Source organism: Pelophylax lessonae (genome assembly GCF_965119305.1).
Source record: "Pelophylax lessonae genome assembly, chromosome: 2".
Lineage (NCBI taxonomy): Eukaryota > Metazoa > Chordata > Amphibia > Anura > Ranidae > Pelophylax > Pelophylax lessonae.
This window is the reverse complement of record NC_138769.1, coordinates 425,225,635-425,242,418: the sequence shown is the minus strand read 5'-3', so window position 1 is coordinate 425,242,418 and position 16,784 is coordinate 425,225,635. Positions and strand designations below refer to the sequence as shown.

At 44.4% G+C, this 16,784-nt stretch overlaps 1 protein-coding gene across 1 annotated transcript in view; it reads left to right on the top strand.

Annotated features, from left to right (window-relative positions):
* NF1 (neurofibromin 1) overlaps positions 1 to 16,784 on the top strand; it is a 585,707-nt gene that overhangs the window by 417,305 nt on the left and 151,618 nt on the right. Inside the window, exons 39-42 of the mRNA XM_082247714.1 lie at positions 5,530 to 5,723; positions 7,054 to 7,194; positions 14,927 to 15,206; positions 16,387 to 16,601. Coding sequence (XP_082103840.1) covers positions 5,530 to 5,723; positions 7,054 to 7,194; positions 14,927 to 15,206; positions 16,387 to 16,601 — 830 coding nt within the window. The remainder of the gene's footprint in view (positions 1 to 5,529; positions 5,724 to 7,053; positions 7,195 to 14,926; positions 15,207 to 16,386; positions 16,602 to 16,784) is intronic.

Genomic DNA, 16,784 nt, shown 5'->3' with positions numbered 1-16,784 from the left:
CTCTATTGAGATGGGTTATTTTTCTTCTGTCACTGCTTGCAACAAAACTGAATGCCTATAGCAGGAAGTGGGAAGTATACCCCCTGGGACTGCCCCATAGGGGTGGTAAAGTTTTTTCCTGCCTAGTGACCTACTCCTGTAGGGGGCAACATAACCCAATGGTCAAGAAGATTCTGGAGCGGTGTCCGTCAATATCAGAGAAAAGGATTTTATAGTAAGACAAAATCCAATTTTTTGTACTGCAAGGTCTTCTTTTCCTTGTGGAGCCTCAAGGTCACATCTCCCCCACTGACCCCCTCATGGAGGTGGCAGGTCCCTTGAAACTCCAGCTTCCCATGTTCCCATGGTTGCACTGACAGCGGTCCTGCAGTCAGTGTCCCAGGTGGAAGTGGCGTGTGGAAAAAGGCCCAGGAGGAATTGTCCCCCGCCTTCCCCTGCTCAAGCAGTCTTATCTGATTCTGAGCCTGATGCCTCCCTGGATGTTGCCCGTCAAGGGGGATTTAATATCACACCCCCTGATACATTTGATAGTGAGGATGATTCCTCCATGGTCCTAGCAGCGAATGGTAGACGCACTCATCACTGCAGTGCATGAAACTTTAATAATGGAGGATGTGGCTGATGTAGCCACGGACCTGGCTGTGTCGTTTGGTACGCACAAGTTGCATCATACTCCAAAGGTGTTGCCTTATTTTGACAGGTTTTCCTGTAAGGAATGGGAACAACCAAAATTACCCTTTGTGGTCCCCAAACGTTTTGCTGTACGTTACCCTTTTGGGGAGTCCCTTTTTAAAAAAAGTGGGCTAGTCCACCAGTGGTGGACTCTCCTGTTTCCAGGTTGAATAAAGGAACCATGATCCCAGTAGAGGAATCCCCGTTCTTTAAGGACCCGGCTGACAAGAAAGTGGAGGCTGTGGCACGCAGCATGTTTACTATGGCTGGTTCGGCATTTTGGTCAGTCTTTGCCTCAGCCCTGGTGTCTTAGACCCCAACCAATTGGGCCAAACTTTTGCTCCAGGGCCTGGGAGGTAAGCAGGTTCCCACTGCTTATGTTAATTTAGCAGGCCATTTGGTCCATGGGCTGCAGTTCATTTGTGATGCAGCTTTGGATACAGCTCCTGTGCTGTCCAAACTTTGTTTCAGCGGTGGTTATTAGGCGCATGCTGTGGCTTAAGAATTGGTCTGCAGACCAAGCCTCTAAGAAAGCTATCATCGATCTGCCCTTTCAAGGCATTCCCTTTTTTGGGGCTACCCTGGATGACCTCATTAAGGGTATCACAAGGGGGAAGAGTACCTTCCTGCCACAGTCAAGGAAAGGGAAGGAGCCTTGCCGCAGACGGGTGCCCTCCTTCTCAGCCCATAGAAAATTATGTTGTGCTTCTGGGACTGAGAATAAGGGAAATAGATCTTTTAAATCTTCCCTGGGTGATTCCAAGCAACCTTGGTTGGGTAAGCCTAGTTCTAGCTTCCCCAGACCAGCAGACAAGACTCCTTAAGCATGAAGGTCTGCCCCCCCCCCCCCCCCATTATTTGGGTGGGGGGACATATTCGCTTTTTTTCTCGTCCCGTGGACTTCTTTGGTGAGCGTCAAGGATATCCACAAAATGTTTCTTTTGGGGGTGTCCAGAAAGGGTGAGACAGCTTGTCCTTTTCAGGTTTTTTAGGTCCCGAGTCTCCTTGTGTGGATTTAATTCCTGCAAAGGTTCAGGTGATGTCTGAGCTACCTAAGGTCTCCCCTATCCCTATCCAGGGAATTGATTTACCTAGGTCTGATTTTAATTCTGACCAGGGTGGTCTTTCCTCTGGACAAATTTCAGGAACCACAAGCCATAATTCACTGGCTGCTGTCACACAGACGGTTCTCTCTCCCAATTTGCATACAGGTTCTTAGTCTGGTGGTATCCACCTTCAAGACCGTTCTGTTTGCACAGTCCTACATGCAGCTCCTTTTAGCAGATTCAGCCCCACAGGAGGATACCCAAACTCGTGACGAGGTCACGGGGTCCTCTGACAGACGCCGAAGGCATCCAAGGGCTACGGTAAGGCCAGTATCATCCTCGGCTCAGGCTTCTTCCGCAATTCATGCGAGGAATCAAGGAAAAGGATCTTCCAATCAGTCTAGTGACCATAAACTTCCCTTGGGGGCTTCCTCTCAGAGAAGACCACTTGTCCCAAGGGCTGATCTACTATCCTTCATTACAGTCACTGTTTTTAATGGCTTGGCTATTAAAAGCCAGGTACTGAGGAATAGAGGTTTGTCTGGATAAGTGATCCCTACTATGGTGAAGGTGAGAATGTCGTCTTCCAGCAAGATATACCATCGTACGTGGAAAGCGTACATTTCTTGGTGTGAGTCAGTTGGCGCTCCTCCTTTAATCCTTTTTTGTGGATCCGATCTTAACCTTTTTACAACAGGGTGTTGATCAAAGGTTGACCTTAAGTACCGTCAAGGGCCAAGTGTCTGCCTTGGCAATCTTTCAACGTATTTTTGGAGGTCAGAATTGCTTTTTGTGGCTAGGTACGGACCAAGAAAAGGGCTGGCCGCTTCTTCGGCTACCATCTCCAGATGGATCAAACAGACAGTATCTCAAGCCTATTCCATTAAAGGTCAGATTCCTCCATTTCCCATCACGGCGCATTCTACTTGGGGGCTGAGGGCTTCTTTGGCCTTGTGTCGTCAGGCTTCAATATCGCAAGTTTGCAAGGCGGCCACTTGGTCGTCTGTGCATACCTTCATGAAATTCTAGACGGTAGATACTTTGGCATCTGTGGATGCTTCTTTTGACCACAAAGTTTTGCAGGCTGCGGTTTAGGAGGGGCTGTTCCCTCTTGAGGGGTGTTTTTTCTTTAAACCTTTATTTTTCAGAAGGGGCTTCTGTGACCCGGTTAAGGCTCCTGTGTCCTAGTAAGGGCTCTTATGTTTAGCCTTGGGTTTTCTCCACCCCTAATTTTCCTTTTGGCACTGCTTTAGGATGTCCCACTAGTTATGATTTATGGAGCACTGTGTCCGTCGGTGAATGAAAGAGAAAATGAGATTTTTGTATTTACCCTAAAATCCATTTTTCTGAGTTCGACGGACACAGCACCCACCCCTCTATAGACTTCTAATACTGCTTGCTACTAAACTCATTACCTAGAGCAGAGAGGGGGTTATATACCAGTTGAGGGCGGCCCATGGGTGTAGCCAGGTGTTTTTAGTTCTGCCTTGTCCTACTCATGTAGGAGGCAGTATAACCCCCTAGTTATGATTTATGGAGCGCTGTGTCCGACGATGAACTTGGAGAAATTGATTTTACGGTAAATACAAAAATCTAATTTTTTTTTCTTCTGTTTAAAAAAAAAAAAAAAAACAGATAGGACAAAAAATGGATGTAAACTGACAAATGGTCAGTTTTTCATCGTTTTTTTGCATTGGTAGTGGATGTAAAAAAAACTGATGACCACTGATGAGCACTGATACATTTCTGCTTTTTAGTTATGAATGGTTGATTTTGTGTTTTTTTTAAAAATTCCTTAAAGTAGAACTATAGGCATTTTTTTTTTCTTCATTTTGGATAGAGCAAGGGAGGATTCTAACCCCTGTCAGATTTTTTTTTTTGAGTTTTTGCCATCTGTGTCCCATTGCATAGATTTCCTATCACTTCTTGTCCCATAGTCAAACACAAAGTGAGGGAAAATCCCTGGAAATTGAATTTCTTGGGGACCCCAGGTCACCAGAACTAGTGTCCCCATTGGAAGATTTCCCCTCTATTACTTTTCTGGGGACAACCCAAAATTTGGGATTTTCTTTTACTTTCACTTTCAATGATTTTGGTAAATAAGACAAATAGAGAGGGTGAATCTCCTTAACGGGAGCACAGACAGCAAGAAAAACAGACAAGCGTTCTAATCCCCTCCAGTTTTGACTTTAGTTATACTTTGAGTCAGACTTGTTGTCAGGTGCAATCGGGCCTTAAGCTGGATACACACTATACAATTCTTTCGATTTTTTTCCTTTAGACTTACCAAAACCATATAATATGGGCTCAGACCTAAACACTTTTCTTTTGTATGCAATCAGGCAGGCCCTTGCACTAAATAGTTGAAGGTAAATCTAAAGGAAATCTAACAACTAAAGTTGTATAGTGTGTATGCAGCTTTAGACACAATCAGAAGATAGCCAAAAATGTGTGGAATGAGACGGGGTTTTCGTACGTTTCCACTTAAGTAATGCCTTGCAGCAACAGGCGATCCACTCATAATGATGCCCATACACAATTTGGACAGTTTGTTTTTTGTTCAGTTAATGGGCACAAATCGAAAATCGGTTGCGACGTTTTTGGGACAAAAAAAATCGAAGGAAAAGTTTGGAAAACTTTTGCGGAACGGATGACAGATTGAAAGGTTAATGTGTTTCTCACCTGTTAAAAATTGAAACAATGGTACTGCATATGTGACCCAAAAGCAAAAATCAAATGAGAAACTAATTAATGTCCAGTGAACGATTTACCGTTTGAAATTTGGTCATTACATGATGGCAATATCATCTTCTCTCCCGACTATGTGTTAGTTTTTCGAACAATTTTTTGATTGTTCTATGGCTTACATTAGACAATAGATCATGCCCACTTTGCGACTAAAATCTCATGTTTTACTTGGAAAATGAGGATTTTTTTTTTTACCTAGTCCTTACTACTTGTATGCATGTCAGTATGTTGTTGGTAAAAAGAATAGTCATGTTAACAGACTTATTTATTTTATGCAGTAAAGTTTTTTCTCATCGGTGAATTATCTTGGGTGTTCCACAAGTGTGACTGAAAAAGTCTTTACTTTGAACCAAGCTTTATATGTAGTTCATGTTGCTATATCACCATATTCGGACAATATACAGTCTGTCCTGGTTTTTGGTTTCTTTTTGATGTACGGTGAGTGCCTTTTAAATACATCATCCACTTAATATGCATTTCCTTAAATGCATCGGCTTGCCTTGTTTCAAGCCACACAATGCAATTCAAATAAAATGGCTGATCTGACATATGGAAAAATAAGTGCAAAGAACTTTAAAAAAAAATGTTAGTGTGGCACAGTGTCATGCAGTCCTACTTTAATCTTTGGGAATGCTAGCATTTTAACATGTGGCAATAAAAAAACTGAAAGGAGGCTTGCATTAGGAGGCTTTCCCAGTCATCTCCGTGGAGCAACCCAAAACAGTTTGAGCAATAAATCTCTCACATCTAAAGGTCTGTGTGAGGCCCTTCAAATAAGGAGGGGGCTTGGAACCCCCACCACCACCTTTTTCAGAAACTGTACTGACAGTTACTGTATAAAAACTTCATTTTAACTAATTTGGCATTTGAAGGAAACGGTGGTCTTGCGCTTTCAAATAAATTATCACCTAACGTTTCCAGTACTGCGATTTACAGTATATAATTTGCATTAAAAAAAAGGGTTCCTGAACCAAACTGGAGTCAGGTTTTTTTGTAGTATGCAAATGCAGGACTTAAATATACCACAGTTGTTGATTTGAGCATCTGTGTTTTTCATTTGTAGGCATTGAGCTGAAGCATCTCTGTCTGGAATACATGACTCCCTGGTTGTTGAATCTTGTTCGGTTCTGTAAGCTCACTGATGATGCAAAGAGGCAGCGTGTCAGTGCGATCTTGGATAAGCTGATCACCATGACCATTAATGAAAAACAGATGTATCCTTCCATTCAAGCAAAAATATGGGGCAGTCTGGGACAGGTGAGTAGATTACCATCTCCGTATTCTCTAGAAATCTCCTGTTCCTTGTTTAAAATATCTTAACTACACTCAACAAATTATTGGCGCCATTATGTTTGATATTCTGATCTGATAGTCTGATCCGGTTTACTGTTTTTCAAACTTTAGGGGGGCCGGACTGTGGCTAGGGAGAGAAGAAAATGTCCTGGCATCAGTGGGATTAACCCATGCCCCATGATTTGTATTAGGGGGGAAAATGGTGCACCCTCATTGGTGTCAGTGAGAGGAATAGTGCCCCATCATTGGTGTCAGTGATAGTAATAGTGCCCCATCATTGGTGTCAGTGATAGTAATAGTGCCCCATCATTGGTGTCAGTGATAGTAATAGTGCCCCATCGTTGGTGTCAGTGGCAGGAATAGTGCCTCTTCAGTGATGTCAGTGGGAGGAATACTGCCCCATCGTTGGTATCAATGGCAGGAATAGTGACCCATAATTGGTATCAATGGCAGAAATAGTGTGCCATTGTTGGTTTTAGCAACATACACGGCTCTCATTCCCCAACCTACTCCTGCTCTGCCTGAATGACTCCTGTGCAAACATGTGGTAGGATGTCATCCCCTTCTGGCAAATCAAGAAGTCGAAAACCCTGCATCCAAGGAGAAGATAACAGCGGTTGGCGAAAGATTTAACCACTGCATCGCTTGAAGGTGGAGGGGAGTATGTTAGGGAGTTGCATTCCGCTTTAAGTTTCCCATTATAGTTAATCTGGTAAATGCTACTATTAACATTTTATCAACTGTTTTCATGTTTGTTTACTCTTTGCAGAGGCTGTCATAGCTTGTTTTCACTGAGAAAATTAGCAGAGCATGTAATTTAAATGGAGTACACAACTTTGTACATATGAGTGCATATATTCCAAAATATGCATAGTGTCCTATAGTATTTGCCATTCCTGATCTTCTCTCTGCATGGGTTCATATTTTATCCTACTGACATCTTATTTGAGAGAGCAATTTTGACTGAGCAAATTGTGTGTGTGTGTACATTTTTATCATTTGTCATTTTAGTTGGTGTGATTTATATTTGTTTTATCTTGAAAGTATGTTCCTGCATCACACACAGCATAGCGTGTTTTGACACTGTGTTTTAGGTATATAGATGTATAGAAATTTTCCAAAACCATTTAACATTTTTATTCAATTTGCTGTCCACATTTGCATCTTGTTTGTTTTGATTAGCCCTCCTATTAACATATAAATTGCAGATTGCATGAGCTAAAATTGAATGGATAATTTATTGCTGAAATTAAAATGTGTGATCTTGCTGTGACAAGTTTTTATTTTTTAATAGATCACAGATCTTCTAGATGTTGTACTAGACAGCTTCATCAAAACCAGTGCAACAGGTGGACTTGGATCTATAAAGGCTGAAGTTATGGCTGATACAGCAGTTGCTTTGGCATCTGGCAATGTTAAACTGGTTTCAAGCAAGGTATGCATTTAATACTTAAAACTGGACTAATCAGGAAAAAAACTGCTAGAATGTAGTCCTTTGAAAGAATAGATATCTAGAATTTCTTTTGTTAAAAAAAAAACTGATTCTTCTGGCATTTTTTTAATTAGTTGAAATGAGCACTAGGAAAACTTTGCACTGTAAAATGATGGAAATGCAGCTGTTCAACGAAGCAACTCGTGTGTGCTTGCGCATGAGTGGCTGCATCATCAATGGCTGCAAAAAGGTAGAAACAGAAGACACCAGACTCCGAAGTCGTCAGTAGTGATGCAGATAATTGAGACTAGAGGGATGAGGGTACTTTAAAACGTATCCACATTTCTTGCATAGTGTACTCTAGGAGGTACGTGTACACAGCAGTAGCCCACCCACCACACAGCAGTTCTTTAAAAGTAGCTTTTTTATAAGTTGGGAAGAGCTAAAACATTTTCAGTTTTTTTTCCTATTTGAGACCACGTTGGAGAGATTTTGCTTAGACTTCCCTAATCTGTTAGCATGTGTTTTTTTGCATGTGTTACCGTTGGAGACTATACATAACTTCCAACCCTGACAGTAAGTTAAAGATGAATTCCAGTTATTTTTTCACATAGTTACATTAGTCCAGCTTAGACCAATGTAACTATGTACAGGGCATATGGGAAGTATTCACAGCACTTCACTTTTTCCACATTTTATGTTACAGCCTTATTCCAAAATGGATTAAATTAATTTTACTCAAAATTCTACTAACAATACCCCATAATGACAACATGAAAGAAGTTTGATATCTTTGCAAATTTATTAAAAATAAAAAAGCAAAAAAAATCACATGTACATAAGTATTCAGTCTTTGCCATGGCACTCAAAATTTAGCTTGGGTGACGGACACAGCCCCTTATCATCTTGACCATTGGGTTATACTCCCCCCCCCCTCCCCCCCTACAGGAGTAGGGCACTAGGCAGGAAAAAGCTTGATTACGCTTATGGGGCAGTCCTAGGGGGTATACACCCACTATCAGCTCTAGGCACTCAGTTTTGTTACAAGCAGTGTCAGAAGAAAGCCAACTCTACTGAGGGGTGGGTGCTGTGTCCGTCAATTAACATCAGAGAAATTTTTTTTTTACGGTAAGTCAAAAATCCCATTTTTCTCCTTTGTTCGTTGACGGATATGGCTCCTTATAATTCTTGACCGTTCCTGCCCTAAATTGTCTGACTTACATTTGAATGAGGACATTGTGTTGCCTTCCTTGTGTCCCAAGCCAGCTCATCCCAAGGACTTTGCTTTGCATACCTTGGATGGGGTTCGTGCGATTCGGGTGTATTTGGCAGCTACTCGAGTCATTTCGGAGGTGAGACTCGCTTTTTGTGATTATGTACGGACCAAGAAAAGGGCTGGCTGCTTCTTCGGCTACAATCTCCAGATGGATCAGACAGACGGTGACTCAGGCCTATTCCATTAAGGTCAGGTTCCTCCTTTCCCTGTCACGGCGCATTCTACTCGGGCGCTGAGTGCTTCTTGGGCCTTCTGTCGTCAGGCTTCAGTATCGCAAGTTTGCAGGGCGGTCACTTGGTGTTTTTTCTTTAAACCTTTATTTTTTAGACGGGGCTCCTGAGACCCGGTTAAGGCTCCTGTGTCCTGGGTAAGGGCTCTTATTTTTAGCCTTGGGTTATTTTCTCCACCCCTCATTTTCCTTTTAGCCCTGATTTTGGATGTCCACCCAGTTATGATTTATGGAGCGCTGTGTCCATCAATGAACGAAAGAGAAAATTGGATTTTTGTACTTGCCGTAAAATCCATTTCTCTGTCGCTCATTGACAGACGCAGTCCTCTTGATTAATATCAAATCGGGTTATACTGCCCTCTACAGGAGTAGGACACTAGGCAGAAGGAAAACGTTCTGGCCACACCTTAGGGGCAGTCCCAGAGGGTATATCCTCTCCCTCCCTGCTACAGGAAGTCCGTTTTTTCTGTCTAGTTAGGAGTAAGGACCTAAGTTCCTTGCTGGGATCCTTGGTCCTGGCAAGATTTTTTTAGAAAAACTTTTTTTTTTTTTTAGGCAGCTTTTTTCTCCAGTTGTTCCTGTGAGATCTTCAAGCAAGTATGCTGAAACTGGGTGACGGGCTGGATGTTGAGGTCCAGTGGTCACCCCAGTCAGCCTACTAGCGCGTGCAGGCCCTAGCTCCGCGCTGGGTCGGCTGCGACATAGTCCCACTGGACGGGGACTGACCCTGCGAGTTAAACGTCTCGCCTGGACGCCGACGACCAGTTAGAAACTGAGTCACGGCGTCCGTATTGGTCGACAGCCCCCCCACCTCGGTGGAGAGGGGTTCTGTCAGGAGTTGGTGCCCGCCTGTTCCGGTATGGTGAGTAAAATGTTCCCCCTCTCCCCCGGACGGGTTTGTTGGTGGACGCGGGCCCCTCCATGGGATGGTATGATCCTGGGTCTCCCCTTTATCCTTTAACAGATGTCACAGATCCCCCTCTTGAGGGTGATTTAGTGTATAAGAACCAGGAGGCTTGGTTTGGGAGCTGACTATCGGAGTCACTGTATGAGGGCACTGTAACCATGACTGAAGTCAGTGGCTGGCATTACGGTTATGATGGCCATGTAATAGGGTGATAAGCATCCTACCTGATACATAAGGTTGCTGTACAGGCTGATGCCTGTGCCTGGACTACCGCCATCCGCAGGCCGCCATCCTCCCGCAGGTCGCCATCCTCCCACAGGCCATACACCTCCCGCAGGCCGCTGCTATCTTGCCACAAGCCGCTGCCATCCTCCACAGGCCGCCGCCATTTTCCCGCAGGTCGCACGGGGCCGCCATTTTGGCGTAGCCTCGTGTCTCCAGCATGGGGGCGGCCATGTTTGAGATGACCAAACGCCTCGAGGAGTAATTGGGAGGCGCCGGAAGGCGAGTAAAGGGGCGGAGCCGCCTCCTTTACCCGGGAAAGCAAGCCAAGACCTGTCTGTAACACACAGTGCTGTGAGCAGGTTGATAGAAACTTCTGTGCATCAGGTGGTGAGCCTTGGGGTCTCTCTCTCTCTTTCTCTGTGGGGTCCAAGCAGGTAACACTGAGGGGCGCTATTGCGCTGGGGGACTAAGAAAAAAAAAATAAAGAGAAAAAAAAATGTTTTTTTCTTTGCAATTATTTTTTTGGTTGCTGGCATGTGTCTTGTATAATCATGGACCCTGCCACACATGTATCCCCACCTGATCCCCTCGAGGTGGCCGCAGGACCCTCCAGTACCCCACTTGTGATTGATGCATTATCAGCAGTTTTGGAGTCTTTGGTATCCCGGGTGGAGGTGGCCTGTCAGGGACGGGGGTCAAGAAAGCGACCCCCGCCTACCCCTATTTCATCTGATACTTCAGATACGGATTGTGAGCTGGTCACTGCAGCCTCAGGTCCCTTTTCTGGGGCTGTTGTCTCAGGTACGGTCTCCTCAGACAGTGAGGAGGACGCTTCTGCCTCCGCCATAGCACAAGAAGAAGCGTTGGTGGATGCACTAGTTGTGTCTGTCCGGGAAACCTTAAATCTTGAGGTTACACCGGCAGAGGTAGCTGAGACTGATATTCCTTTTGGTACTAGCTAGCCTACCAAAATGGCGAAGGGTTTCCCTTGCCCAAATGGGGTCGTCCGAAAACGAACCCCTGCTATTTCCAAACGCATTACTAGGCGCTATCCGTTTGAGGAATCCCTCATTAAAAGATGGACGGTACCACCAGTGGTGGACTCCGATTTCCAGACTAAATAAAGCCACTGTTATCCCGTTGGAGGACGCTCCGTCTTTTAGGGATCCGGTGGATCGAAAAGTGGAAGCGGAATTCCGCTCCATTTTTTTCCCTGATAGGGTCAACCCTTAGGCCAGTGGTTGCCATTGGTTTAGTTTCACAAACGAAGCCCTCCAAAGCCCCTTTAGGGGGTTTCAAAGGGCGCTGGTTGGGTAAACAAAAGTCCGGCTCAGCCAAGCCTGAAGATAAGTCCGATACAGCCTGGAGGTGCGCCCCCACCCATCTCTGGGGTGGGGGGACGTCTTCACCGGTTTCCGGATCCATGGCTTTCCAGAATCCCGGACAAAGGGGTTCGCGAGGTCATACAGTCGGGATACAAGATCGAGTTTCGATCACTTCCACCGGTGCGATTCTTCCCTTCCAATATTCGACTATCCCCGGATCGCTTAAAAGCTTTGCGGGGGGCAGTAATGGACTTGATGCAACAAGGAGTGGTAGTTCCCGTTCCTTGGACAGTTTCAGGGGTTCTATTCGAACCTGTTCACAATGCCCAGGAAAGAGGGCAAGGTGCGTCCAATTCTGGTCTTGGGAGAGATGGAGTCCATCCGAACAGTGGTGGCCTCCCTGCATCAGGGGGATTTCCTGGCGTCCATAGACATCTAGGATGCCTATCTTCATATCCCCATCTTCGCAGGGCATCAGCGTTTTCTTCGCTTTTTCCAAAGATCATCCCTGGTTCCCACCAGGAGACTGAACTATCTGGGCCTAAATTTGGATACATCCTTGGCAAGAGAGTTTCTCCTTGCGGAGAAACTCCAGAAGATTCAGTCAACGATTCGGATGTTGCTGTCCGTCAACTGGCTGGGACTGATGGTGGCCTCCTTAGAGGCAGTACCGTTCGCCCAGTCTCATACCCGAATTCTCCAAGAGGAGATTCTTCTCAAATGGAATCGAAATTCTGATTCCCTGGACAATCGGATCCGGTTAAGCGAGCGGACCAGAGAGTGTCTGGTCTGGTGGCTTCGGTCTCCGATGCTCAGCCAGAGGAAGTCATTTCTTCTGAAAAACTCCAGGTTACCGATAAATGTGTGCAACTGAGAGCGATCAGACTTTGTCTGATTTACTGGACCGAGCAGCTCCAGGGCAGCCCGGTTCGGATCCAATCGGACAATGCCACGGTCGTGGCTTATGTCCATCAGCAAGGGGCACCAAGAGTGCCATGGCGGCCATAGAAGTGGCCAGCATTCTTCATTGGGCGGAACAGTTGTTCCAGCTCTCTCCGCGGTATTCATTCCAGGGGTGGAAAATTGGCAGGCAGATTATCTCAGCCGTCAGATTCTGGATCAAGAGGAATAGTCTCTTCATCCAGAGGTATTTCACCAGCTGCCCCTCCATTGGGGCACCCCGGATGTGGATCTGTTGGCATCTCGGCTCAACAGGAAGGTGCGGAGGTTTGTAGCTTGCGCCCGCGATCCTCTAGCGGACGCAGCAGACGCGCTGATCGCCCCGTGGGGGCAGTATCAGCTACGGTATGCCTTCCATCCTCTCAAGTTACTGCCGAAACTTCTTCACAGGATAGAGATGGAGGGAATTCCAGTTATCCTGGTAGTTCCGGACTGACCTCGTCAACCCGAGTACGCCGACTTCGTCAGGCTGGTCGCGGACGCTCCCTAGAGACTTTCTCTCAGGGAGGATCTGCGGTCTCAGGGACCGATCTTCCATCCTGCTTTACAATCGCTGGCTTTAACGGCCTGGCTATTGAGACTCAGGTGCTGAAGGACAAGGGATTGTCAACTTCAGTTATTCCTACTTTAATTAAAGCAAGGAAAGCAACTTCCAGAAAGGTCGATCATCGCATGGAAGTCTTATATTGCGTGGTGAATCCCTTGGATTTCCTCCACGTTCTTATTCGGTGATCCGAATCTGGGCCTTTCTGCAACAGGGGGTTGAGCAGAAACTGTCCTTGAGCTCTATCAAGGGTCAGGTTTCAGCGTTAGCAATCTTCTTTCAGAAACCTTTGGCTACTCATTCCTTGGTGCGGAATTTCATCCAGGGGGTGCGGCACCTGGCTCCGCCAGTGCGCGCGCCCTTACCGCCCTGGGATCTTAATTTAGTGTTGTCGGTTCTTCAGAAACCTCCCTTTGAAAATATCAGGGAGATTCCCTTGTTTACTTTATCCCAGAAGGTGGCCTTCTTGGTGGCCATTACTTCTGCACGCAGGGTGTCAGAACTGGCCGCATTATCTTGTCGTTCCCCATATCTGGTGGTTCATAGGGATAAGGTAGTTCTTCGTCCGAATCCATCCTTCCTTCCTAAGGTGGTTTCAGAGTTTCATCTGAATGAGGACATTGTATTGCCTTCCCTATGTCCTAAGCCCAGTCATCCTCGGGAGTGTGCGTTACATTCCTTGGATGTGGTTCGGGCAATCAGGGTATACCTGAAAACTACGGACTCGTTTCGTAAAACGAATTCACTTTTTGTGATCACGGATGGCCCCAAAAAGGGGTTGCCTGCATCTGCCGCGACTATCTCCAAATGGATCAGACAGACGGTGGTACAGGCTTATTCTATTAAGGGTCAGAATCCTCCGTTCCCAGTTAAGGCGCACTCCACTAGGGCGCTTAGTGCTTCCTGGGCCTTCCGCCATCAGGCGTCAGTGGTCCAGGTTTGCAAGGCGGCTACCTGGTCGTCAGTTCATACCTTTACAAAATTTTATAAAGTTGATGTGATGGCATCGGCGGATGCCTCTTTTGGCCGCAAGGTTCTGCAGGCCGCAATTTGAGGAGACCGTTGGTCTACCTCGAGGGTTTTTTTTTTCTGTTGGATTTTCAGTTGAGTCTCATCCTTTGGTTTGATGAGCCTTTAAGACTTCTAGTCGGCACCGGTTGGGCCTTCTGGATTTAAATTTTGATTTCTGTTATCCCACCCCTCATTTGTGGCACTGCTTTGGGACGTCTCAATTTGATATTAATCAAGAGGACTGCGTCTGTCAATGAGCGACAGAGAAAAATGGATTTTTGTAAAATCTTACCGTAAAATCCTTTTCTCTTAAGCTCATTGACAGACGCAGTACCCGCCCCTCTACTTTTGAGTTGGGTTGGGTTAAATTCTCTAACACTGCTTTATGACATAACTGACTTCCTGTAGCAGGGAGGGAGAGGATATACCCTCTGGGACTGCCCCTAAGGTGTGGCCAGAACGTTTTCCTTCTGCCTAGTGTCCTACTCCTGTAGAGGGCAGTATAACCCGATTTGATATTAATCAAGAGGACTGCATCTGTCAATGAGCTTAAGAGAAAAGGATTTTACGGTAAGATTTTACAAAAATCCATTTTTCTTTGAGTTCGACAGACACAGCACCCACCCTTCTATGGAGTTCTGATACTTCTAATGCTGCTTGCTACTAAACTGATTACCTAGAGCAGAGAGTTGGGTTATATACCAGCTGAGGACAGTCCTACTCCTGGAGGAGGCAATATAACCCACTAGTTATGATTTATGGAGTGCTGTGTCCGTCAATGAACTCAGAGAAATGGATTTTACGATAAGTACAAAAATCCCATTTTTTGACTTACCGTAAAATCCATTTCTCTGATGGTAATTGACAGACACAGCACCCAAATCTCTGTAGAGTTGGCTTTCTTCTGACACTGCTTGTAAAAAAACTGAGTGCCTATAGCTGAGAGTGGGAGTATACCCCCTGGGACTGCCCCATAGGTGTAGTCAAGCTTTTTCATGCCTAGTGTCCTAATCCTGTAGAGGGCAGTATAACCGAATGTTCAAGAAGATAAGGCGCTATGTCCATCAAAGAACATCAGAGAAATGGATTTTACGGTAAGTCAAAAATCCCTTTTTTTTTTTGACTGCACTGGACTTTTTTGCACTTAATGCATTTATTATGTTTTCGGATTCCAGTTGATTTTATTCCTTTCATGCACAAATACACTGTAGTATTAACCATTATGTTCTGAGCTTCACTTCATGTGCATTCTTTTCAGGTGATCGGAAGGATGTGCAAGATAATAGACAAGACCTGTCTTTCTCCTACCCCAACACTGGAACAGCATCTCATGTGGGACGATATTGCCATACTTGCCCGATACATGCTTATGCTATCCTTCAACAATTCCTTGGATGTGGCTGCCCATCTACCCTACCTCTTCCATGTTGTCACATTATTGGTGGCAACAGGTCCTCTTTCTCTTCGAGCTTCCACCCATGGACTTGTGATCAATATCATTCACTCCTTGTGCACCTGCTCACAGCTGAATTTCAGTGGTGAGTACTTTTTGCAGGATTTACCTTGAGTAACCAACCGTTTTTGCCTTTTTTTTGCAAATGACTCGAAGTGTAAATGTTACTTTACAGTACACAGCGCATCCCACCCTCAACACAGATGAGTATAAAATGCACATCTCCGGTTGATGTCAATGTGCAGCCTGATAAATGGCAGAGTGTTTCCTGGCACAGGGCTTATACATGTTCTGATGTCTGTATGCCAAAGTATGTGCATTACATACCTTTCTGGGCACCTTAGCCATTACTCTTTAGGACAGTGTCCAGTGCATGTGCAGCTTTAACTGCACTTCAATCACGGTCTTGCCCTGGGCAAGTTTGGCAGTGTTCATGCATTTGAGGTAGGTTTTATATCTTTCAAAGCTGAGGGTGGCATGGTGGTGTAGGTGGTGCTTTGTACTTGGTACACTTCCCTCTTATTAGAATGAACAACTTAGTCGCAATAAAAGTAATCAGTTTTTGTTATGAAAAGATTAATAAAGATGCGCTGATTAGAGGTGGGGATTGCTGCATTTAAAATTCCTGAATAGTGGAAAATAGTAGTGGAAAAGATATATTTATAAAGTGCGTTATCCTGAAAGTGCATATATATCATCGAATTGCTTCAATGAAAAAGAATTGTGTATAAACAAATTTTTATACTTTAAAACATTGAAAAATAAAATTAATTATATCCAAAATAAAAAAAAAAAATTAGCAGTGTAATAATTCTGTGATGGATTCCTAAAAAGTGAGTCTAAAAACCAATAGTGAATTCATAAAAAATAATCAAAATCAGTCCCATGTGAAGTTCCACTCGGTGACACATATTGAATATTGGCTGATAAAGTAATCCAGGTACTCTGAATGTGAATTAATGTAGTGGCCGCTTACCAGCAAGATTCGGGTAAGCAGTTATGAATAACCCAACTTCTTAATGCAGGAATACTATCCCCCTCCGTTTGGGGATCAAACACTGCTAATTAGTTTTTTTTATGTTGGATATAATTATTTTTTTTTTTCAATGTTTTAATGTATAAAAATGTTAATACACAATTCTTTTTCATAGAAGCAATTCGATGATATATATGCACTTTCAGGTTAGCGCACTTTATATATACCTTTTTCAATCCATTTTTGTTTATGAAAAAGTTTATGTATTTATTGGTCTTTTTGCCCACAGAGGAGACCAAGCAAGTGTTGCGGCTCAGTCTTACAGAGTTTTCCTTGCCCAAGTTCTACTTGCTGTTTGGGATCAGTAAAGTGAAGTCTGCTGCAGTTATCGCTTTCCGATCCAGTTATCGTGATCGCTCATTTTCACCTGGTTCCTATGAGAGGGAGACATTTGCTCTGACTTCTTTGGAAACTGTTACAGAAGCACTGTTAGAAATTATGGAGGTACCATTTAGAAATATATTTCCATTTTTATTGGCGTTCATTGAAACTGTTCCATGTAATCAAGATTTTCTTTTTTTTTTTTTTAACAATCTTTGATTTTAGCTTGCAATGCATAAATGTAGTCATAGATGTTTGGGCATTTGCATACACATTTTAGCAGAACATTGTCCCAGGTTGCCTTTT